Below are 24,503 nucleotides of genomic sequence, written 5' to 3'. Positions count from 1 at the left end.
CCCTAGCCCCTAGCCACTAAACCACCCGGGAAAAACCTCTGCATTTTTTTAGACTGATTTGAGTAGTAACTCCATCTCCCACATGGAGTGGCCAGCTGCATGTCAATCACTCTTTCTTCATACAACGGCCTCAGTGAATTGATTTTGTCTGTGCAGTGGGCAGGAAGAACCCATTGGGTGATTTCAATTGGGTACACAGTAGGTATTTAAATGTTTAATGAATCAATGCATGTAGCATTTATTTGGCACATGCTAGATGCTAGGTAGAAGGTAATCTAGCTTAGAGGTTAAGTGCACGGGCTTTGATAGCCCTGGACTTAAATCCTGACTTTGCCACTTACTAGCTATATAATCTTGGGGAGGTTATTTAATCTCTCTAGGCTTGTTTATTCACCTTTTCACCATCAAACCTACCCTGCTACCTGCCTGTGCACCCAAACGTTCTGCCTCCCTCCTTTAATAATGGAGGAAGTGTCCCTGCTCTGATCCCAGGCCAATCTCTCTGTTGGCTTGCCAGACCCCTCCCCTCCTGACCACTCACTATCTAACAGCAGTGAGGCCCCCTCTCCCTGCTTCTTCAATGTGCCCATTCTAGTGGATCAGTCCCGTGAGCTTATGAACGCGTGCTGTTTCTCATCTTACAAACAACTTCCGCTGGCACCTCAATCCAACGTCCCCTGCTGCCACTACTGTTTTTTTGCTTTCTTTTATAGCAAAACTCTTCGAAAGACTTTTGAACACACGAAATGCCCAATGCCTCTCTTTCTTACCTCTCATTTTCTCTTGAATCCACTCCAATAGGGCTTGCATTCCAACATCATCCCTTCAGTGAAACTGTTCTTGACAAGGTCACTAAATCCCACGGTCATTTTGGAGACTTCACCCTACTTGGCCTTTCGGCAGCTTCTGATCCTGTAACTTGCCCTTTCTTTTTCTGAGACAGAGTCTAACTTTTTCACCCAGGCTGGAGTACGGTGGCGTGATCTTGGCTCATTGCAACCTCCACCTCCCATGTTCAAGTGATTCTCTTGCCTCAGCCTTCCGAGTGGCTGCGATTACAGGCACCCGCCACCAAGCCTGGCTAATTTTTGTGTTTTTAGTAGTGACAGAGTTTCACCATGTTGGTCAGGATGGTCGCAAACTCCTGACCTCAAGTGCTCCGCCCGCCTCGGCTTCCCAAAGTGCTGGATTACAGGCGTGAGCCACCATGCCTGGCATCACTTGCCCCTTCGTGAAACCGTTTTTCCATTTGGCTTTCCTTCTCCTTGGCTGGTTGCCCCTTCTTTGCTGGCCCATCTCCCTTGTCTTCCATATTCCTAAAGATTGAAATGCCCCAGGGCTAAGTTCTAGATCTTATTCTCCTATACGCCCAATTACCTGGCACACAGCAGGAATTCAAGAAGTATTGATATGACCAGAAATGTGGTTGCTACTTGCAACTTTAATTCTTCCAGTTGCCTAACCTCAGGGTTACCCCCGGGGTTACCCTTGACTCTTCTCAATTTTTTTTTTTTTTTTGAGATGAAGTTTCACTCTTGTTGCCCATGCTGGAGTGCAATGGCACAATCTCGGCTCACCGTAACCTCCGCCTCCCAGATTCAAGCGATTCTCCTGCCTCAGCCTCCCTAGTAGCTGGGATTACAGGCATGTGCCACCACGCCCAGCTAATTTTGTATTTTTAGTAGAGACGGGGTTTCTCCATGTTGGTCAGGCTGGTCTCGCACTCCTGACCTCAGGTGATCCGCCCGCCTCGGCCTCCCAAAGTGCTGGGATTACAGGCATGAGCCACCACGCCTGGCCTCTTCTCAATCTCTTTTTTGTTTGTTTGTTTTTGAGGCGGAGTCTCGCTCTGTCACCCAGGCTGGAGTGCAGTGGCGCAATCTTGGCTCACTGCAAGCTCCGCCTCCCAGGTTCACGCCATTCTCCTGCCTCAGCTTCTCCGTGTAGCTGGGACTACAGGCGCCCACCACCACGCCTGGCTAATTTTTTGTATTTTTAGTAGAGACGGGGTTTCACCGTGGTCTCGATCTCCTGACCTCGTGATCCGCCCGCCTCGGCCTCCCAAAGTGCTGGGATTACAAGCGTGAGCCACCGCGCCCGGCCTTCTCAATCTCTTATACCTCACATCTAATCCACCAGCAAGTCCTACTGGCTCTAACTCAAAATATGCTGAGAGCTGAGCACCTCTCACCATCCCCACTGCTGCCATCCTGGTCCAAGCTGCTGGCATCCATCCCTTGCCTGGGTCACTGCAGTAGCCTCCTAACTGGTCTCTCAGCCTCTGCCCTGTGTCTCTTCTGTCTATTCTGTTAAATTGTAGGTCAGGTCATATTATTCCCCTGCTCAAAACCTTCCAGTAACTTCTCTTCTTACCCTAAATGATGAACTACAACTGTGCCGTTGCTCTAGCTGAACCGGTCTCCTTGCTTTTCCTCAAACACCTAACACACTCTCGTGCTTGCTGTCTTATCTGTCTGGAACGATGCATCCCACCCCCAGAAATGGTTTGGCTGGCCCCCAACAATCTTACTCAAACATTATTTTTCAGAAGGTTTTCTCTGATTTCTTTTCTCCATAGATTGTTTTCCCTTCTGACAAAAAGGCAAAAAAATAGACTTTTACTTACTTATTGCTTGTCTCTTCCCATGAGGGCAGAGATTGCTACTGTGACTCAAGAGCACTGCCTGGAATACAGTGGGAGCTCAATCATACCCTGTCTTTTGGGTCTTATTACATCTGGTAAAGTGAACAATAAAAGAAGGCAGCAAGCAGCTCAGGTAGGGGTGTGATGGTGGGAATGCTCACAACTCAGGGTCTCAGGCTATCTGAAGATGAATTATTTTCCTGTACCTTGCTGCAAAGCCTCAGTGAAATCTGAAACTGATACTTAAGTACCTCTATGCATTCCAGCTTCTCCACCCTGTGCCTGGAGCTGAGAGTGCGGAAATGTTCACAAGGCCATCCTACAAACTGTTAAGAACAGTGACTCACAGGTCAATTATACCTCAGTTCACCATCCTAAGCTACATTTCTTGACATACATTCAACCATCCATCCTAAAATGAGAAACTAGTTTCTCTCCTGACTTAACATAGCCTATTAATGGGTTCTGATGATGGCTGCTGTCTTATACTAGGATAAAATCCTTTAGAAGTAACTCTGAGCTCATTTTTACTGAGCCAACACCCTCAACCAGATGTTATACGAGTTGAAGATACTTGCTTTTTTCCTAGGTACTGAACACCTGGAAAGAAAGATTATTATTTCCTTTACATAAACTTTCATTATCTTGAAAGACCACAGAATGGGTCAGGTGTGGTGGCTTACACCTGTAATCCCAGCACTTTGCGGGGGCTGAGGCGGGTGGATCACCTGAGGTCAGGTGTTCGAGACTAGCCTGGTCAACATGGCAAAGCCCCATCTCTACTAAAAATACAAAAATTAGCTGGGCATGGTGGCGGGCACCTGTAATCTCAGTTACTTAGGAGGCTGAGGCAGAAGAATTGCTTGAACCTGGGAGGCAGAGGTTGCAGTTAGCCGAGATTGCACCACTACACTCCAGCCTGGGTGACAAGAGCGAGACTCTGTCTCAAAAAAAAAAACCAACAAAAAAAAACACAGAATGATTTGGCTATTTAATTCTATTATCTCTTACTAGTTTGAGAAGGAATTCTTGTGTGTGTGTGTGGTTTTTTTGTTTGTTTTTCTTTTTTGAGACAGTTTCACTCTGTCACCCAGGCTGGAGTGTGGAGTGCAATGACATGATGACAGCTCACTGCAGCCTCAGCCCCCTGGGCTCACCCAATCCTCCCACCTCAGTCTCCCTAGTAGCTGGAGCTACAGGTGTACACCACCACATCCAGCTACTTTTGTATTTTTTTTTTAGGAACGGGGTCTCACCATGTTGCCTGGGCTGGTCTTGAAGCAATCCTCCCACCTTGGCCTCCCAAGGTGCTGGGAGGCATGAACCACCACACATAGGTATGAGCCACCATGCCTGGCTGAGAAATAATTCTTATACCTAAGGGATTCCAAGGAGGCTGCAGAATGACAAATTGCTTCTGCATATAAAACAGTTACACTTTAAAATTTTAAAAATCTGTCTAGAATATTATGTATCACTTTAGTATAAAGATGTTATTGTTCCATATCAGTCATTCTCCAGCTTGTTAATCTACTGGCTGTCTTTAGTGCATCTTAGATGCTACCCAGTAGACTGGGGAAATATTATTTTCCTGAAAAACATGTTCTGATTTAATTTCCAACAGACATCACTGAAAATTACTTTTAGAGTCTCTGGTCAACCTTCCTTTGACATTACCTTAAAGGCCAGAAAGAGGAAAGTTTAGGAGCAAGGTTCCTGACTCGCTCTGTAGTTTGGCATCCACTGCACCGATTTAGAACAATGGGGTTCCAGAACTGACCCACACAGAAAGTGGCCATTGGTCATGATTCCAAGGCAGCAGGAAAGAGCATAATTAGCTATAGAGGTCAATATCAATATGATCACTGGGGTTTCAAACACACATAAATATGAATGATAATATGACTATGTTTTTTAAAATTCATCAACGTGTAGCCAGTGCCTGGCTCATCGTGTGTGCTCAAGAAATATACACTGAATAAAGAAATGAATGCACACCCTCTTTTCAAATTCAGGTGTGTGAACCTCACCTAGAGATAGGGTAGCACTAGGTAGTCCTGATCAGAGCTTCTAAAAATAATATGTACTGGGAAACCTGAAAGTCTGAGAACTAACTCTTAATGTTTCTACTGCTTTGCAAGTCAACCTGTTCAGACTTGAAGGTAATGTGCTTGAGATCTAAACCTTAACTTGTTAATTAGCAACTCATTTGACTGGAAGCTCCTTGAGACCAGCGAGCACATCTATAATGTTCATCGCTATGTACCCAGCCCTCAGCACAGTGCCTGGCCCATGGTAAAAATAAATGAGTATTTCCTGGATGAATGAGTGATTGACCTGAATACCACATGGAAGCCCACAAAATGATGTTTCATTCCCCAACACACAGCAATCACAAATACTGTCTAGTATTCTACCCTGACTCTAGACAATAATTCCAAATTTACAACTCCTAATTCTCAGTTACAGCCAAAGACTGGCTTATCTAAAACTAATACTGGACTTTTTATTTCCAATAATTGAAGTCTATGTTATTTGGATCAGTCTCTCATACAAAAAAAAAATCTTTAAAACAGAAATCTAAAAGGAGACCTTTTCTGTAATAAGCTAAGATCCTAAAGAACTCCCGAGGGTAAATCAGAATTGGGCCAGCCCTCTTGCTAAATTACAGCTGAGTTCCAACACCTTGGTCATCCAAGGTACAAGGTACACTGAGCCTTGAAATTGGTTTAAGTTGGACCTGGGCTGAGAATGACTAGTGTTTGTTTCCATGTGGAAATTCCTTCTCAGCATTTCTTAGGAAATTTATATGTCTTTCTAAATAAATAAAAAAAAAAATCAGCTGAGAACTCTAGAAAATGAAAGAAGGTACTAGGATTCTCCTGGGAGAATAAAGCCTAACAATAAAGGCAGAGACATTAAGAGTTTAAAGAAATCCACCAATGTCAAGTTGACGCAAGAGCATACTGGCACGCAGAGTAAAATGTTAAAGGTGACATTTCTGGGAATGAGGACAAGAGTGGGTAGGAGGGCCAGGGTCTAATCAGTTAGCTTTGCTCATAGTTGTTGCTATGTAATATGTGTGTTTAGAAGAGTTGTGCTCATGGCCCTGTGTGTTGCCAACAGTGAGTCATTCTTACAAATAAAATAAAGATTAATAAGCTTACTTGTATAGTATGCTTTATACAGATCTTATAAGGGTAGTCTAAGAAATAAAGTTTTGCAAACAAAGTAAGTCCTTAAATTAGCAATTCTGACACGATTCTGTATAGTGCTAAATCTTGCTCAGAGAGGCAAATGTTCCATTATTTGAACACCACCCAGTAATGTTTGTCCAGTGTTTTCCACTGCGTCATATTTGCTAAATAGTTCTTTATAAATGTTTTAACAGAAGAAAGGCAAAAGAAAGGATGTGAATATTGTTGTGAAATATCCCTATACAAAATCAGGAACATATCTAAAATCTGAATTAGCACAAGCAATATCAATTTCAATGGCAAAGCCAAAATCAGAACAAGCAGACAAAATGTTTTCAACATTAAAAAAGAAAATGAGCTTTCACGAGACAACACGCACCCGCACAGCCCTACCCAGAAATGCTTTTTTTTCTTTCTTTTTTTTTTTAATTGAGACAGAGTCTCGCTCTGTCGTCCAGGCTGTAGTGCAGTGGCACGATCTTGGCTCACTGCAACCTCCACCTACTGGGTTCGAGCCATTCTCCTGTCCCAGTCTCCCAAGTAGCTGAGATTACAGGTGGACACCACTATGCCCTGCTAATTTTTTGTATTTTTCATAGAGATGGGGTTTCACCATGTTGGCCAAGCTGGTCTCAAACTCCTGACCTCAAGTCATCCACCCGCCTCGGCCTCCCAGAGTGCTGGGATTATAGGCATGAGCCACTGAGCCCAGCTCCGGAAATGCTTTTGAATACACACTTAACAATTCCACCAACATCAACATAAAATGAAAACCTGTTTTTGATGCATGAAATATTAGTCACAAAACAAAGATCAACACTACCAGATAGAGCAACTAATGCTCTGTGTATTTATAATACTATTTAAAGGCATGTAAACCGATGGAACAGAATAGAAAATCCAGAAATAGAGCTGCACACCTACAACCCAGTAATCTTCAACAAAGTTGACCAAAATAAGCAATGGGGAAAGAATTCTCTATACAATAAATGGTACTGGAAAAACTAACCATACGCAGAAGAATGAAACTGGACTTCCATCTCTCACCATACACAAAAATTAACTCAAGATGGATTAAAGACTTAAATGTAAGGCCTCAAACTACACAAATCCTTGAATAAAACCTAGTTAACACTCTTCTAGACATTGGCTTAGGCAACCTGCAACAAAAACAAAAATTGACAACTGGAACCCAATTAAACTAAAGAGCTTCTGTACAGTAAAACAAACTATCAACAGAGTAAACAGAAAACCTACAGACTGGGAAAAACTATGTGTAAACTATGCATCCAACAAAGGCCTAACATCTAGAATTTATAAGGAACTTAACAAGAAAAATCAACCCCATTAAACACTGGGCACAGGACATGAACTGACACTTCTCAAAAGAAGACATACAAGTGGCCAACAAATATATGAAAAAAATTCTTAACATCACTAATCATCAGAGAAGTGCAAATCAAAACCACAATGAGAAACCATCTCACACCAGTCGGAATGGGTATTAAAGTTAAAAAATAACAGATATGTTGGCATGGTTGTAGAGAAAAGGGAACACTTATACACTGTTAGTGGGAATGTAAATTAGTTCAGCCCCTGTGGAAAGCAGTTTGGAGATTTCCTTTTTTTTTTTTTTTTTTGAGACGGAGTCTCGCTCTGTTGCCCAGGCTGGAGCGCAGTGGCGCAATCTCGGCTCACTGCAAGCTCCGCCTCCCGGGTTCACGCCATTCTCCTGCCTCAGCCTCTCCGAGTAGCTGGGACTACAGGCACCCGCCACCCCGCCCGGCTAATTTTTTTTGTATTTTTAGTAGAGACGGGGTTTCACCATGGTCTCGATCTCCTGACCTCGTGATCCACTCGCCTCGGCCTCCCAAAGTGCTGGGATTACAAGGAGATTCTTAAGGGGCTAAAAGTAGAACTACCATTCGACCTAGCAATCCCAGTATTGCGTATATGCCCAAAGAAAAATTCTTCTACCAAAAACACACCTGCACTCAGTTGACTCCAGCACTATTCACTATAGCAAAGACATGAAATCAACTTAGGTGCCTATCAACAGTGGACTGGATAAAGAAATCCTGGTGGCCGGGCGCGGTGGCTCACGCTTGTAATCCCAGCACTTTGGGAGGCCGAGGCGGGCGGATCACGAGGTCAGGAGATCAAGACCATGGTGAAACCCCGTCTCTACTAAAAATACAAAAAAATTAGCCGGGCGTGGTGGCAGGCGCCTGTAGTCCCAGCTACTCGGAGAGGCTGAGGCAGGAGAATGGCGGGAACCCGGGAGGCGGAGCTTGCAGTGAGCCAAGATTGCACCACTGCACTCCAGCCTGGGCGACAGAGTAAGACTCCGTCTCAAAAAAAACTGGTATATATACACCATGAAATAGTATGTAGCCACAAAATAGAATGAAATCATGTCCTTTGCAGCAACATGGTTGCAGCTGGAGGCCTGCATCCTAAGAAAATTAAGGCTGAAGCAGAAAACCAAATATCGCGTTTTCATTTACAAGTGGGAGCTACATACTGGGTACACATGGACATAAAGATAGGAACAACAGACACTGAGGACTACAGGACAATGGAGGGAGGGAGGGAGGCAAAGGTTGAAAAGCTGCCTATTAGGTACTATGCTCTCTTACACAGGTGATGGGATCAATTGAAGCCCAAATCTCAGCATTATGCAATATACCCTTGTAACAAATCTGCACATGTACTCCCTGAATCTAACATTTAAAAGTTAAAATAAAATTCTATTTTAAGAGTAATTTAAAATACTAAATATTTGTGGTCTTTCAATTTTTAAATGGTTTTTGACATTTATCTTGTACTAATGTTCTTCTTTTAATGTTTTATATTATCACATTAATTTTCTGATTTTATAAATCTTCTATAGGTGTGTAAGATATTAAGGTTAGGAGAAGCTGAGCGAAGTATATGGAAGCTCTTATTTTTGCAGCTTTCTATAAATCTAAAATTATTTAAAAATGAAATTTAAGAATGTTTTTACGATGTTGATGATGGGGAAGCTATGTATGTGTGGGGGCACGGGATATGGGAAATCTCTGTACCTTCCTTTCAATGTTGCTGTTAATCTAAAACAGCTCTTACAAAAAACAAGTCCTTTAAAAAGTCTATTATCAGGTAGAGAATATTTTTACATGTTATTAAAATATACAATCATATCACAACATTGTGGCTCACAACAACAAACCGTGCATTTATCATACACAAATATAAAACCTCTGAAAATGTTAGTGTAATACTAACACAGGAAAACTTGTCACCTTTGATTATGATCTCTACTACTATTCAAGAATGTGTAGTAAGTAAAAGTTTTTTAAAATACAAGGTTATAATTTAGGAATTCCAACTTCTTACTCCTGAATCTCAAATATTACTATCCTTCAGGAATTTGAAAACATTAGTTGACTACAAACAACTGACAGAAACAAATGCAAATTCCTTCTAGAGTTCAGGTGTCTTCACCTCAAGTCTTAAGATTTTCCAAATACTATGATCAGCACACAGTAAGATAACCAGACACACAAAGAGCCTAGACCACAAGAATGAGAACCCACGTGACATCAAAAACAGTCCCACTAAGACTGAATATCTTGGAATCATACATAGACTATAAAACAGCTATGCTTATCATATGGAAAGAAAATAAAAACCAAGGCCAGGCATGATGGCTCACATCTGTAATCCCAGCACTTTGGGAGGCCAAGGCAGGCGGATCACTTGATGCCAGGAGTTCGAGACCAGGCTGGCCAACATGGTGAAACCCCATCTCTACTAAAAATACAAAAATTAGCCAGGCGTGGTGGTGGGCACCTGTAATCCCAGCTACTCGGGAGGCTGAGGCAGAAGAATCACTTGAACCTGGGAGGCGGAAATTGCAGTGAGCCGAGATCGCGCCATTGCACTGCAGTCTGGGCAACGAGAGTGAGACTCCATCTCAAAAATAAATAAATAAATAAATAAACAAACAAACAAATAAATAAATGCAGAGTTTTCAGAAGAGGCAGTAGCTACACTAAAAACCTCACTGTGGGTCTGGCACAGCACTGGTCTGACCAGGGGCCTGGCATCTCTGCACTGACAGTTACCAGGTCCCAAGTAGACCAGTTCAAAATAACAACAGAAGTAGGAGATCTCTGAAAGCTCTGGGAGGTAGAGCAGGCAATTCAATTCAAATCCATTCAGTTAAACTCAACTCCCTTCATTAGGTAGTTGAGTCCCTACTATGTATAGAACATTATACCAGGTGTGTGGGAAATGACACACTGAATAATAGATAAAACCTGTCTTCTCAGTAAGCATATTAACAACTAAATATAATATTGATCAGAATTAGATAAATGCTGTATTGAAAGTTCTTTAAATCTTAGGCCTTAAATTTTAAAATTATAACTTATACAGAACCAGATTAGAGGAGTAATGCCTGGTGCTCAAACTGGTTAATTTCCACCTCTTGAGGGATAGCTTATATTGTTGGATACACCTTTTATGAAGACAGAAAAAAAATGACCTTATGAGAAATTGGCTGTTACTGCAAGGAATAAGTAATTTTATCATATTAGCAATAGATATTATCAAAACACCTTTTGAGAAATCAATCAAATCAAAATTAATATACCCAATACTGTATTTGGTGGATTCAAATTTTACAAAGGCTTCCTGAAATAGACTACACCCACATTAAGTCTTTCACAGTACTAAACTGCAATTTGTTAAAAAAGTCAGAACACTTGCTGAATAAACTAATTCTGAAAATGAAGGTCTGGGTGAATAAAAAAGAACACCAGTTTTATGTAGTACCAGTCCATTTACCCATTTAAAAACACTGCACACACAAAAAATAAAAATAAAAACACTGCAGTGTTCTTAAGCACAGAAGACATAACATTTTCCATGAACACTATTAATTCTAAAAAGTACCATTATTGGGAAATTCCTGCTACCTGAAATTTGGGAGTCTTTTATTCTCCCACCTATATATCTGATATGGTTTAGCTGTGTCCCCACCCAAATCCCATCTTGAATTCCTACATGTTGTGGGATGGACCTGGTAGGAGGTAATTGAATCATGGGGGGCAGGTCTTTCCTGTGCTGTTCTTGTGACTGAATCAGTCTCACAAGAGATGTTTTGAAAAACGGGAGTCTTCCCGCACAAGCTCTCTCTTTGCCAGCTGCCATCCACGTAAGATGTGACTTGCTCCTCCTTGCCTTCCGCCATGATTGTGAGGCCTCCCCAGCATATGGAACTATAAGTCTATTAAACCTCTTTATTTTGTAAATTGCCCAGTCTTGGGTATGTCTTTATCAGCAGTGTGAAAATGGACTAATACAGTAAAATGGTACCAGTAAAGTGGGGCACTGCTGAAAAGATACCCGGAAATGTGGAACTGACTTTGGAACTGGGTAACAGGCGGAGGCTGGAACAATTTGGAGGGCTCAGAAGAAGACAGGAAAATGTGGAAAAGTTTGGAACTCCCTAGAGACTTGTTGAATGGCTTTGACCAAAATGCTGATAAAGATATGGACAATAAAATCCAGGCTGAGGTGGTCTCAGAAGGAGATGAGGAACTTGTTGGGAACTGGACCAAAAGTGACTCTTGTTATGTTTTAGCAAAGAGACTGGTAGCATTTTGCCCCTTCCCTAGAGATTTGTGAAACTTTGAACTTGAGAGAGATGATTTAGGGTATCTGGCAGAAAAAATTTCTAAGCAGCAAAGCATGCAAGACGTGACTTGGGTGCTGTTAAAGGCATTCAGTTTTATAAGGGATGCAGAGCACAAAAGTTCCAAAAATCTGCAGCCTGACAATGTGATAGAAAAGAAAATCCCATTTCCTGAAGGGAAAAACCAGCTGCAGAAACTTGCATAAGTAAGAGCAGCCAAATGTTAATCCCCAAGACAATGGGGAAAATGTCTCCAGGGCATGTCAGAGGTCTTCATAGCAACTGCACCCATCACAGGCCCGGAGGCCTAGGAGGAAAGAATGGTTTCCTGGGTCACCGTGCTGTGTGCAGCCTAGGGAGTTGGTGCCCTGTGTTCCAGCTGCTCCAGCCATGGCTGAAAGGGGCCAATGTAGAACTCAGGCCATGGCTTCAGAGGGTGCAAGCCCCAAGCCTTGGCAGCTTCCACGTGGTGTTGAGCCTGCGGGTGCACAGAAGTCAAGAATTGAGGTTTGGGAACCTCTGCCTCGATTTCAAAGGATGTATGGAAATGCCTGGATGTCCAGGCAGAAGTTTGCTGCAGGGGCAGGGCTCTTATGGAGAACCTCTGCTGGGGCAGTGCAGAAGGAAAATGTGGGATCAGAGCCTCCACACAGAGTCCCTACTGGGGCACCACCTAGTGGAGCTGTGAGAAGAGGGCCAAAATCCTCCAGACCCCAGAATGGTAGATCCACCAACAGCTTGCACCATGTGCCTGGAAAAGCCGCAGACACTCAACATCAGCCCGTGAAGGCAGCCAGGAGGGAGGCTGTACCCTGCAGAGCCACAGGGGCAGAGCTGCCCAACACCATGGGAACCCACCTCTTGCATCGGTGTGACCTAGTTGTGAGACATGGAGTCAAAGGAGATCATGCTGGAGCTTTAAGATTTGACTGCCCCACTGGATTTCAGACTTCCATGGGGCCTGTAGCCCCTTTGTTTTGGCCAATTTCTCCCATTTGTAATGGCTGTATTTACCCAATGCCTGTATCCCCATTGTTTCTAGGAAGTAACTAACTTGCTTTTGATTTTACAAGCTCATAGGCAGAAGGGACTTGCCTTGTCTCAGATGAGACGTTGAACTGTGGACTTTTGAGTTAATGCTGAAATGAGTTAAGACTTTGGGGGACTGTTGGGAAGGCATGATTAATTTTGAAATGTGAGGACATGAGATTTGGGAGGGTCCAGGCGGAATGATATGGTTTGGCTGTGTCCCCACTCCAATCTCATCTTGAATTCTTATGTGTTGTGGGAGGGAGCCGGTGGGAGATAATTGAATCATGGGGGCAGGTCTTTCCTGTGCTGTTCTTGTGAGACTAAGTCTCACGAGATCTGATGGTTTTGAAAAATGGGAGTCTCCCTGCACAAACTCGCTCTTTGCCTGCTACCATCCATGTAAGACGTGACTTGCTCCTCCTTGCCTTCCACCATGATTGTGAGGCCTCCACAACCATGTGGAATTTTAAGTCCATTAAACCTCTTCATTTTGTAAATTGCCCAGTCTCTGGTATGTCTTTATCAGCAGTGTGAAAATGGACTAATACAGTATCTAATGCAAGAATTGTTTACAGGTTTATCTTGAAACTTGTAGGTATAAAAAGTGATGGAGAATCTGGAGTTTGCTAGGGCTTTGGGAATGTAACACCCAGCCAAGTTTCCCTCAGAATTCTTTTTCAGGGACTCTGAAATCAAGGTATCTGGCATTCCCCTGAGAGCTCAGGTACTCATATTAAATGAACACCTTTTTGAGGACTTGTCTAAGCATCTACTTCATGCTGTAGCTTGAGGGTAAATGCTCCTGCTATTCAGTACAAGCAACCCAGCGACCTGGCTCCCTAGCTATCCCCTAATCAATTACACTGAATGTGCTCTAGGACCCCTTCTACCACAGCATCTCTTAGTCTGCAGTTCCCTTAGAACTCTGCCCACATGCATAATAGTCCTTTCCTGAGAATATTTTGAATAGAGGGTTCCCTCTCTTTCTGCTATACCATCTTTCAGAAGATTACTTGATTTCCAATAATACTCTTTTTTATTGGAATTTTTTTATTATATTACTTCCATTCACTTTTATAGACCTAAAGTAGAAAGGGAGGGAGGTAGCTATGTGTGCTCAGTCTGCCATCTTGATCCAGGATCTCTGGATCACCATTCTGCTTTTATCTCTTATTAGTATCCTGCTATTCCTAGACCCCCTGGGTTGCTTTCTATTATTGACTTTCCTGATGACACGTAAGTTCAAAGGTCTCTGGTACACAAGCCAAAAGTGACATGCATTCACGTTCTTGGGCCCTAGACCAATTGCTGTTGGTTGCCTCCCTCTTGTACTCTTCCTATTTATAAATTTTTTCTCCTGTGAGTCTGGTGAATATGAATGAAGTCTCCAGAGGTTTATCACTCCCAAATTAAGGGAAGTAATTTGAATTTTTCAATGTGCCAGGTAGGAAGCGGTGAACTATAGTTGTTAGAAACATAAGCTTAAATCCCAACTCCCTTGGCAAATCACTTAATCTCTTTTCAAATTTAATTTAAAATTTTTTTTGGTTTTTTTTTTAGAGACAGGGTCTATGTTGCCCAGGCTGCTCTTGAACTCCTGGGCTCTAGCGATCCTCCTATCTCAGCCTCCCAAAGTGCTGGTATTACAGGCTTGAGCCTACTCAATATCTATGTCTTAGTTTCCTCATCTATAGAGTAGCCATATCAATTATCACTGTACCTTTAGGGTAGCTGTGAACATTCTTCCTGTAGGCAAATTCTAACACATGCTTACTAATATGGTAATAAATGTTAGCTATTACTATTATTAAAATCTACTCCCTTGGCCAGACATGGTATCCCAGCACTTTGGGAGGCCAAGGTGGGTGGATCACTTGAGGTCAGGAGTTCGAGACCAGCCTGGGCAACGTGGCAAAACCCCATCTCTGCTAAAAATAGAAAAATTAGCCAGGCGTGGTGGCATGCACCTGTAATCCCAGCCATTTGGGAGGCTGAGGCATAAGATCACTTGAACCCGGGAGGCACAGGTTGCAGTGAGCCAAGGTCTCATCACTACACTCCAGCCTGGGTGACAGAGTAAGACTCTGTCTCAAAAAAAAAAAAAAAAAAAAAAAAAAAAAAGGAAAAAAAGAAATCTACTCTCTGGACAGCAAAGATACAAGATGGAGTTTTCTCATGAGTCTTAACCTGGAAGTCTTTAGTGCTTAGTGGAGCCCGATTAAAGGAAGTTCTACTTAGGGACTTCCCATCTGCACCACTGCTATGGATGCCATAGCGGATTAAGAGACATAAATGTCCCGGAGGGATACGTGTCTCCGAGGTATGAGTGTTTTTTTTTTTTTTTTTTTGAGACAGGGTCTCACTCTGTTGCCCAAGCTGGAGAGCAGTGGCATGATCATTGCTCACAGCAACCTCTGCCTCCCAGGTTCAAGCAATCCTCCCACCTCAGCCTCCCAAGTAGCTGGGACTACCGGGATATACCACCATGCCTGGCTAATTATTTTTTGTATTTTTTTGTAGAAGCAGGGTTTGGCCCTGTTGCCCAGGCTGGTCTCAAACTCCTGGGCTCAAGCAATCCACCCACTGCAGCCTTCCGAAGTGCTGGGATCACAGGTGTGAGCCACCACACCCGGCAAGGTTTAAGATTCTTTATCTGAGAAGCAAATGAAGTCAGGAGGCTGCAGCAGTCATAGGCTCAAAGCAGAGTCAGAGGCTCAAGACAGCCTATCTAGGGTGATGAAATAAGAAATTAGGTAGTGAGGCTGGGTGCGGTGGCTCACGCCTGTAATCCCAGCACTTTGGGAGGTTGAGGCGGGCAGATCACCTGAGGTCAGGAGTTCGAGACCAGCCTGACCAACATGGAGAATTCCCATCTCTACTAAAAATACAAAATTAGCCAGGCATGGTGGCGCATGCCTGTAAACCCAGCTACTCAGGAGGCTGAGGCAGGAGAATTGCTTGAACCTGGGAGGCAGACGTTGTGGTGAGCCAAGATCGTGTCATTGCACTCCAGCCTGGGCAACAAGAGCGAAGCTCTGTCTCAAAAAAAAAAGAGAGGCCAGGCGTGGTGGCTCATGCCTGTAATCCCAGCACTTTGGATCACCGGAGGTCAGGAGTTCAAGACCAGCCTGGCAACATGGCAAAACCCTGTCTCTACTAAAAATACAAAAATTAGCCAGGTGTGGTGATGGCGCATGTCTGTAATCCCAGCCATTTGGGAGGCTGAGGCAGGAGAATCACTTGAGCCCAGGAGGCGGAGGCGGCGGTGAGCCAAGTTCATGCCACTGCACTCCAGCCTGGGCAACAGAGCGAGACTCTGTCTCAAAAAAAGAAAAAAAAAAAAAGAAAAGAAATTAGGTAATGAAAATGTAAATCATTTTTTGTCCATCGAGGATGGTAACATATCCTTAAAAAGCCTGGGTAGGCTGTTTCTGGGACTTGTGAGTGTCAAGAAACAAGTATATATTATTTCCTCGTCACTTACCTCTTAGTTGCTGGAGTTCCATATTCAAACTTTCAATGTTACTTTCACAGAACTTGAGATCCTCGAGGGTCTCTGCCCTTGATGATTCATCCTGCTTCTCCTCCAGCATGAGGTTTAGCTCTTCTTGAGCTCTACTGTACATATCCAAGTCCTGCTCCATTTCCTCAATCCTCACCAGCACTAAGGGGCATGGGGAGGTCTGGTCCAGACTCTTTCCCATATGTCCGGGGCCCTCCTTTTCTAAGGTCTCACAGGTAGGATGGTGTCGAGATAGGAGCTTGGGGGATACCGCATTTGTTCTCTGCTGTGCTGAGGGAGGCAGGGGAGCTGGGCGAGAGGGTCGCACCACCAAGGGTGGTGCAGGTTTTAGGTTCTGGTCAACCAGCAAATGGGGAGAAGTGGATACTGGAGTATAGGGACGAGGTGGCGGTGGCCTTAGGGCCTTTCTCCTTTCCGGCAGCTCCTGCTCGGTGATTAACTTTGAGGAACCTCGGACAATATCCTTCTCAGAGTTAAAGTCCATGATTGAAAAGTGGCGTAAAATTTTATCTGGCTCTGTGCCGGGCGCTGCCAAGCTCTTCTCAAACTCGATTAGCTGTTGTGTCAGCTTCGAGTCCAGGTCAGTGCTGCCGTCTCCCTGTGAATGTGTTGCTGCTTCCGTAACAAGCCCTTGGGCTTGCGGACCAGGCTTCATCTCCAATCTCTCTGAGACGGAGTAAACGCTGGACATGTGGTGCTTTTTAGCATAACTTGCTAGGTTGTGGAGCTGAGGACTCGATTGGCTGGGTTTGACTACTCTTGAAGCTGAAACAGAAGAGCCCCTGTAAAGAGGGAGCACTGGCTTCTGAAGAGTTTTTAGCTGGGAATACATTCTTTTGGGAGGTAAGCTGGCATAGTCTCTAGTCCTTGCTTCTAGGGGAAGAAGGTCAGGGTACTGTTCTGAGTGCAGGTGGCTTCCTCCCGCTGTAGAATAATACTGGCTTTTCTGCAAGTTGGGATGAAAAGGGACCTGAGGTTGGGAGGAAGTACCATTGACTACCTCTGAAGGGTCAGAGGTGGGAGAGTCTGTGGCAAGAGGCATTTCCCACTCCACGCCTGGGCTTCTCGGGGGCCCTCCTGTGGTGTCCTCGTCATGATAAGAGTTTCTGTCTGCATCATACTCTGAAGTCAGATGACCGAGGGGAGAAGTGGGTGCTTCAGAAATAATGCAGTCAGGCTCCTCGGTCTCATGGTCACTGGTTTCGTGTCTTTGTTCCTCTACTCCTAAGGAGTTCTCCAAACAATCCAAAGAAGTTTCCGGGATCCTGGCAAGGCTGCCTTCCTGGGGCAGAGCCATGGTTTCCTCCACCCGTGTGTCAGGACATAATTTCACAAACCGGTAAGGAAAGATGCCTGTCCTGCCCTTCAGGGATCCTTCCAGCCAGCCATCTTCCAAGGTCGCCAGAATTCGGATTTTATCCCCGACCTCGAAATCCAGCTCATTTGGCTCCAGGGCTTGGAATCTGTACAGGGCGACCCCGTAGGTCCCTGGCTCCTCCTCATCCTCATCTGGCCCTATCTCTTCTTCTCCTACAGGGGTATCTACTTCACCATTAACCATGCAGTCATCTTGATTTCCAGAACTTACTGACTCATCCACAGTCCTCAAGGGCCCCAACAGCTCTACAAAACCTTCTGGAAAAATGCCTCTTCGGCCCTCTAACTCCCCTTCAAACCAGCCTGGTTCAGGAACTCCAATAATGGTGATCACATCCCCTTCCCTGAAGTCCAGCTCTTCATCCAGCTGAGCAGAAAGCCCCATCAGGGCCCGGGCTTGTCCCATGGAATATGCCGGAATCTGAAACAGGGCGCTCTGGGAGTGCCACTGCCGGCTCTGTGAGGAGAGGCAGAGCTCGCGGACACACGAAGATGGGAAGAAGCCCCGTGCGCCCCAGCAGCTTCGGCCCTGCAGCCAGCCTGCAGTGGGAATGCCATCGAGAATCACCAGGTCACCTAAAGAAAAGAGGAGCAGAGATGGTGACCTCAGTCATCACCCAGCAGAACATTATCACGACTAATAGTGCAACCTCTCATTTTAAACAGCTACCAAATTCAAGGAAATACACCTAGAGCTTTAGGAGCATGAACAATTTTGACAATTTATTGAATTGGAGCAGTTCTATGAAACTGTAGTTTTCAGAGTGATCCATGGAACCATAGGGGTGGGTCTCCGAGATCCTAGCAGAGAATCTGTGAGGTCAAAACCATTCTCATAATAACACTAAGACTTTATCTACATATTTTACTCTGCTGACTTTTGTAATCTCTGTGAAAAAGCAATGGTGATTAAAACTGCTGGCCAGCTCGGTGTGGTGGCTTATACCAGAAATCCGAGCACTCTGGGGGAGCCAAGGCAGGAGGATCGCTTGAGACCAGGAGTTCAAAACCAGCCTGGGCAACATGTTAAGACCTTGTCTCTACAATAAATTTAAAAATTAGCTGTGCATTGTGGCTCATGCTTGTAGTCCCAGCTATTCAGGAGGCTGAGGTGGGAGGATAGCTTGAACCCAGGAGGTCAAGGCTGCAGTAAGCTGTGATTTCACCACTACGCTCCAGTCTGGGTGACAGAGCAACACTTGTTTCAAAAATAAAAATAAAATGGCTGGGCGCGATGGCTCATGCCTGTAATCCGAGCACTTTGGGAGGCCAAGGCAGGCGGATCACTTGAGGTCAGGAGTTCGAGAACAGCCTGGTCAACATGGTGAAACCCCGTCTCTATTAAAAATACAAAAATTAGCCGAGCATGGTGGCACGTGCCTGTAGTCCCAGCTATTCGGGAGGCTGAGGCAGAAATTAAACTCAGAAGGCAGAGGTCGCAGTGAGCTGAGATCACACCACTGCACTCCAGCTTGGGCAACAGAGCAAGACGCCATCTCAAAAAAATAATTAATTAATTAAAAATTGCTGGCAATTCATAAGCAAAGGCAGTAGCCACAAATTACACGAATAGTCACTGTATGGTCATCGTATTCTTCATAACCATGTACTCACAGTTTTTAAAAAAGCCATTTTCAGTTAAGAAGCAATACAAATTATGCATTGTGTTAAATCTCAACCCTTAAGAACAATTCTCTTGTAATATTCTGTGTGACAATACAGGAATTACACATAAAGCACTTTTACTGGCTGAGGAGAAGCACGAGTAACTGAGTTACATGCCTGAACCATCTGTTTATTTTCACATAACACCATTTTATGTGCAAGAATGAATAACAGACAACTATGTTTGTTCAGACTTAGATATCTGGCAGATGTTTCCTCCAAAATGAAAGTGAGTCTGAAACATCAAGGAGAACAAATGACAGTATTTGTTGCCAATGATAAAATTCCAACTTCCAAGAGAAAATCAGAATTTTGGAAAACTTGTATCTACTACCACAGGCTTGGCAGCTTTCCCATACTTAAAGATTCTTCTGATGAGATAGTAACAAATATGATTTTTTCATATTGTATGTTGAAATGGTCAACATTTGGAATAACTGAGTAGCTAATTAAATCAATATTTCCCAAATGACAAATGCATGCCGGTATAAAATCATTCATGGCTAAAAGATTCACACTCCAAAAGCAAGACAGATTAATGAATTTTAGTGTAATATTATGAAAGTTCACCAACATAGTTTCAGATCCCACACTGCAATTAACTCATAAGAAATTACCAATCGTTGAATTTTGGTGCAGTGTTAACGATGAATATTTGCAATTATTTGAAAAGACTATTAAAATACCTTTTCCCGTCTCCCATTGCATATTTGTGTAAGGCTGGATTTTCTTCACATAATTCCATGAAAACAACACATTGCAACAGATTGAATACAGATGCAAATAGAATCTGGTTTTCTTTTAGTAAGTCAAACATTAAAAATATTTACAAACATGTAAAGCAATGTCATTCCTCATTAGTTTTTTTTGTTTGGAAAGCTATACTTATTTTTCATAAAAATATGTTATTTATGTTAATATGTAATGGGTTCTTAATAGATTGATAAACAAGTTTTAAAAATTCCCAGTTGTAATAGCTAATATGATAAATATCAACAGACACAGCCCACATAAACAGAAGCTCTTTGGGAAAAATACAATAATTAGCCAGGTGTGGTGGTGCCCACCTGTGGTTCCAGATACTTGGAAGGCTGAGGCGGGAGAGTCACTTGAACCTGGGAAGTCAAGGCTGCAGTGAGCCATGGCTGTGCTACTGCACTCCAGCCTGGGCGACAGAGAAAGACACTGTCTCAAAAACAAAAACAAAACAAAAAACCCCAAAAAAACCAAAAAAGCTCTTTGGGGTCTCAATAACTTTTAAGAGTATACAGGGAGGCCAGGTACAGTGGCTCACATCTGTAATTCCAGCACTTTGGGAGACTGAGGTAGAAGGATTGCTTGAGCAGAAGAGTTCAAGATCAGCCTGGGCAACATAGCGAGACCTCATCTCTATTTAAAATTAAAAAAAAAAAATTAGCCGGGTGTGGTGGTGAGCGCTGTAGTCCCAGCTACTTGAGAACCTGAGGCAGGAGGATGGATTGCTTCAGCCCAGGAATTTGAGCCTGCAGTGAGCTATGGTGGCACCACTGCACTCCGGCCTGGGCAACAGAGCAAGACCGTGTCTCAAAAAAAAAAAAAAAAGGGTTCTTTGTTGGAGATGAAGGATATGGGCAGTGAATGTTCGATCATGTTCTCCAGAGGCCTTCTTGAACTGTCCCTATCTTGAAAATATATTAAAATGAGATCTTAAAAGAAGGTACCAATAATCACCACTTTTGTTTTTGAAAATAACCAATTTTCAGGTTATCCTCACAAAATGAAAGCTGAACAGTTAGCATCTATCTTATTGTAAAAGAAGTTGAGTAAAGAAAGGATAAGAGCACAGTATATGTTTCTGGAAAAATGAAATTAAAATTCAGTTCTATAAGATTTATGATTTAATTTTGAAAAAATTACTCTAATTTTATAATCAATTGTTTTATAACAAACTCTTAATTATCTGATTATAAGCTGTTCATTTGTAGATTATCTATTTTAATCTTACAGTTAAGATTAAAGTTAATCTTACCTATACTTTTATAGTTAAAATTTCCTTCTCACTCAGTACCCAAGTCAGAGGTGCTCAAGGAATGCACCTGGCCTAGGTAAAATAAGATCTGGGTAGCAAAGCACCTGGCAAAATCCTATGAGTCATTTTATAGTCAAGCACATTGGAAAACCAGTTGTCTTTTATGCTCTCGATTTTTATATGCTCTTGATTAAAAAAAATTTAGGCCAGGTGCGGTGGCTCACACCTGTAATCACAGCACTTCGGGAGACCGAGGTGGGTGGATCACCTCAGGTCAGGAGTTCAAGCCTAGCCTGGCCAACATGGTGAAACCCTGTCTCTACTAAAAATACAAAATTAGCTGGCCGGGGGGAGGGGGGGGGGTGCACGCCTATAACCCCAGCTACTTGAGAGGCTGAGGAAGAAAAATGGCTTGAACGTGGGAGACAGAGGTTGCAGTGAGCTGAGGCTGCACCATTGCACTCCAGCTTGTGTGACGAGAGCGAAACTCCATCTCAACAACAACAAAAAATTAAGTCTACTCAGGCAAGGTAGCTATTGCCTGTAGTCTCAGCTACTCGTGAGGCTGAGGTGGGAAGACTGCTTGAGCCCAAGAGTTCAAGGCTACAGTGAACTATGATCAGACCACTGAACTCCAGCTTGGGTGACAAAGAGAGGCCCTGTCTCTAAAAAATAAAATAAAATAAACAAATAAGAAAAAAAAAACTAAGTCTGTCTTATATTCCCAAGTAGGTTACAGGTTCCTTAATGGTAGGTACCACCTTCTCTTTGGTATCTCAAGAGTCTGGTATGATGCCTTTTGCATGGCAAGCACTTGATGTTCATTTGCTAATGATGAGTATTCTTCAACTCCAACTCCCAAATAAATTCATTACATTCTGCTTTCCAAACTGACTTTTGCTGCTAATTTCCTTTTTTCTTCTAATTCCTTCTTTCAAAATATTTCTTCCTTTTTTCTTTTCTTTTTTCTTTTTTTTTTTTTTTGTGGAGACAGGGTCTCACCCTATCACCAAGGCCGAGTGCAGTGGTGCAATCACGGCTTACTGCAGCCTTGACCACCCGGGCTCAACTGATTGTCCCACCTCAGCCTCCTAAGCAGCTGAGACTACAGGCATGTGCCACCATGCCTAGTTTTTATTTTGACAAGGTCTCACTATGTTGCCTAGGCTGGTCTCAAACTCCTGGACTCAAGTGATCCACCCGCCTCAGTCTCCCACAGTGCTGGGATTTCAGGTGTGAGCCACTGTGCCCAGCCTCTTCCTTCTACTAATTGCTCTATGCTACAACCCTGGTCCAATTCCCACCATCTCACCCTTTTAAATCTTGTCCCCAGGCATTATTTCTTCAAGTCTACCAAATGATTCATGACAAATCAAGATTACAAATGTACCAGTTTTATCATCTCCCTCCCCGGGCCAAACTTTTACCATGAAGCACAAGGAGCCTACTGCTAATGGCTTCTTCCTCAATAATCCTATTCTTATTACCCAAAATATATAAAAAGTAAATTTGCTCTGGACACTCTCTCTAGAGGTTTACTGAGCTACCAAAAGACTTATGCTTCCACTCCAAAGCAAACTTACATTCATGATTATCCAGTTACAACCTTCCCTTTCTCCAACTATCCAATATTATCTCACCTATGATACGAGACCCTATTCCACACAAGGAGGCTCTTATTGTTATGAAGCCACATCATTATTAACCCCAAAGCCTTACTCATGTTACACTGTCTCTCCATCTGAAACCTTGGCTTGCTTCTCTAAAAAACCCTAGAAGCTCACATTCATCTTGGCTGTCTATAGCCTAGAAAAGAAATTATTGTCTATATCATGAATTCTGACACTTGTATTTTTATATACTATATAACACCTAACATAAGATTTTAGACTGAGAGAGAGATGCCCAACATATTTTCACAAATTTGATATTATTTGGTTTCAATGTTCCCCAAAAATAGGGTCTTGGTCCTGTATTTCTACATTCTTTTAACTTATGATTCCCTATCCCTTGGTCAGAAGTTGGGGTCCTAAAAAATCACAAGGCTGGGCGCGGTGGCTCACGCCTGTAATCCCAGCACTTTGGGATGCCGAGGCAGGGGGATCACGAGGTCAGGAGATCGAGACCATCCTGGCTAACATGGTGAAACCCCGTCTCTACTAAAATTACAAAACATTAGCTGGGTGTGGTGGTGGGCGCTTGTAGTCCCAGCTACCAGGGAGGCTGAGGCAGGAGAATGGTGTCAACCCGGGAGGCGGAGCCTGCAGTGAGCCGAGATTGCGCCACTGCACTCCAGCCTGGGTGACAGAGCGAGACTGTCTAAAAAAAAAAACAACAACAACAAAAATCCACAAGTAATTTTTCCCCCTCTGGCCGTAAGGCCATCCATCGGGAACACAGAGGGAATGCACTAGTGACTGACTGCTGTTCAGACACAATGGGCCTCTTGGTGAAGGGGAAGAATAAAAGCGTGCCATAACTCCCACTCTGCTGGCTTTGAAATCAACTGACTTTCTTAAAGCTGTAGAATTATGCTATTTTCCTTGTTTTGCCAGATCCCCATGAACTCATATAATAAGGCCTTTTTTCCTGTCTATTTTCAGCAGGGTAACTGTTTTGATAAGCTTTATTACCTGATGGACTGCTATTTTATTGGTTATTTCTACATAGTAAAGGTGAATCTTCAAAAACATACACAACTTAGAACCTGGAAAGTACTTTAGAGATTATTTAGTTCAATACCCTTTTTATTTTAAAATTCATTTGATTATTATTATTTTTTGAGGCAGGGTCTCAGTCTGTTACCCAGGCTGGAGGGCAGTGGCTCAATCACTGCTCATTGTAGGCTTGACCTCCCAGGCTCAAGCGATCCTCCTGCCTCAGCCTCCTGAGTAGCTGGGACTACAGGTGTGTGCCACTGTGCCCAGCTAATTTTTTTTTTTTTTTTTGTGGAGATGGGGTCTCATTTGTTACCCAAGCTGGCCTCAAACTCCTGGGCTCAAGTGATCCTCCCACCTAGGCCTCCTAAACTGCTGAGATTAAAGGTGGGGTCACCATATTCTGCCTCAATGCCCCTATTTTATAGCCCTGTTACTGAAGCATGAGTCTCTATTTTTCATCAGAAAGAGTCATACAAGCTATTCCCCTGGGATCCTAGGTGATTCCTTAGGAACGGATCACTTTTTCCATTAGATCGGAATCTCCAGAATAACTAGTGGTCATTCCCAGACTTCTGAAATACCAATATGAGGAACTCCTGGACTAGCAAGACCAGATTTTGGGAACAGAAAAATAGGAAGTATGGTGACCCTTAGGGTCAGCCCAAGCCTTTGACTCATGCACAATTAATCCCAGCCACACTGCTTGTTTCCTCT

The 24,503-nt window shown here is 43.4% G+C and overlaps 1 protein-coding gene and 1 long non-coding RNA gene across 3 annotated transcripts in view; one reads left to right on the top strand and one right to left on the bottom strand.

Annotated features, from left to right (window-relative positions):
- LOC115833746 overlaps positions 1 to 19,827 on the top strand; it is a 32,636-nt gene extending 12,809 nt beyond the window's left edge. The window contains exons 3-5 of the long non-coding RNA XR_004029067.1: positions 16,501 to 16,659; positions 17,309 to 17,418; positions 17,616 to 19,827. This is a non-coding gene — a long non-coding RNA (uncharacterized LOC115833746). The remainder of the gene's footprint in view (positions 1 to 16,500; positions 16,660 to 17,308; positions 17,419 to 17,615) is intronic.
- DNMBP (dynamin binding protein) overlaps positions 1 to 24,503 on the bottom strand; it is a 129,743-nt gene that overhangs the window by 59,336 nt on the left and 45,904 nt on the right. For both annotated transcript variants that reach the window (XM_030808576.1, XM_003255335.4), the window contains one exon: positions 16,041 to 18,032. In XM_030808576.1, coding sequence (XP_030664436.1) covers positions 16,041 to 18,032 — 1,992 coding nt within the window. The remainder of the gene's footprint in view (positions 1 to 16,040; positions 18,033 to 24,503) is intronic.

Source organism: Nomascus leucogenys, chromosome 3, assembly GCF_006542625.1.
Source record: "Nomascus leucogenys isolate Asia chromosome 3, Asia_NLE_v1, whole genome shotgun sequence".
Taxonomy (NCBI): Eukaryota; Metazoa; Chordata; class Mammalia; order Primates; family Hylobatidae; genus Nomascus; species Nomascus leucogenys.
The sequence above is the reverse complement of the archived record's forward strand: the minus strand, read 5'-3'. Positions and strand labels throughout refer to the sequence as shown.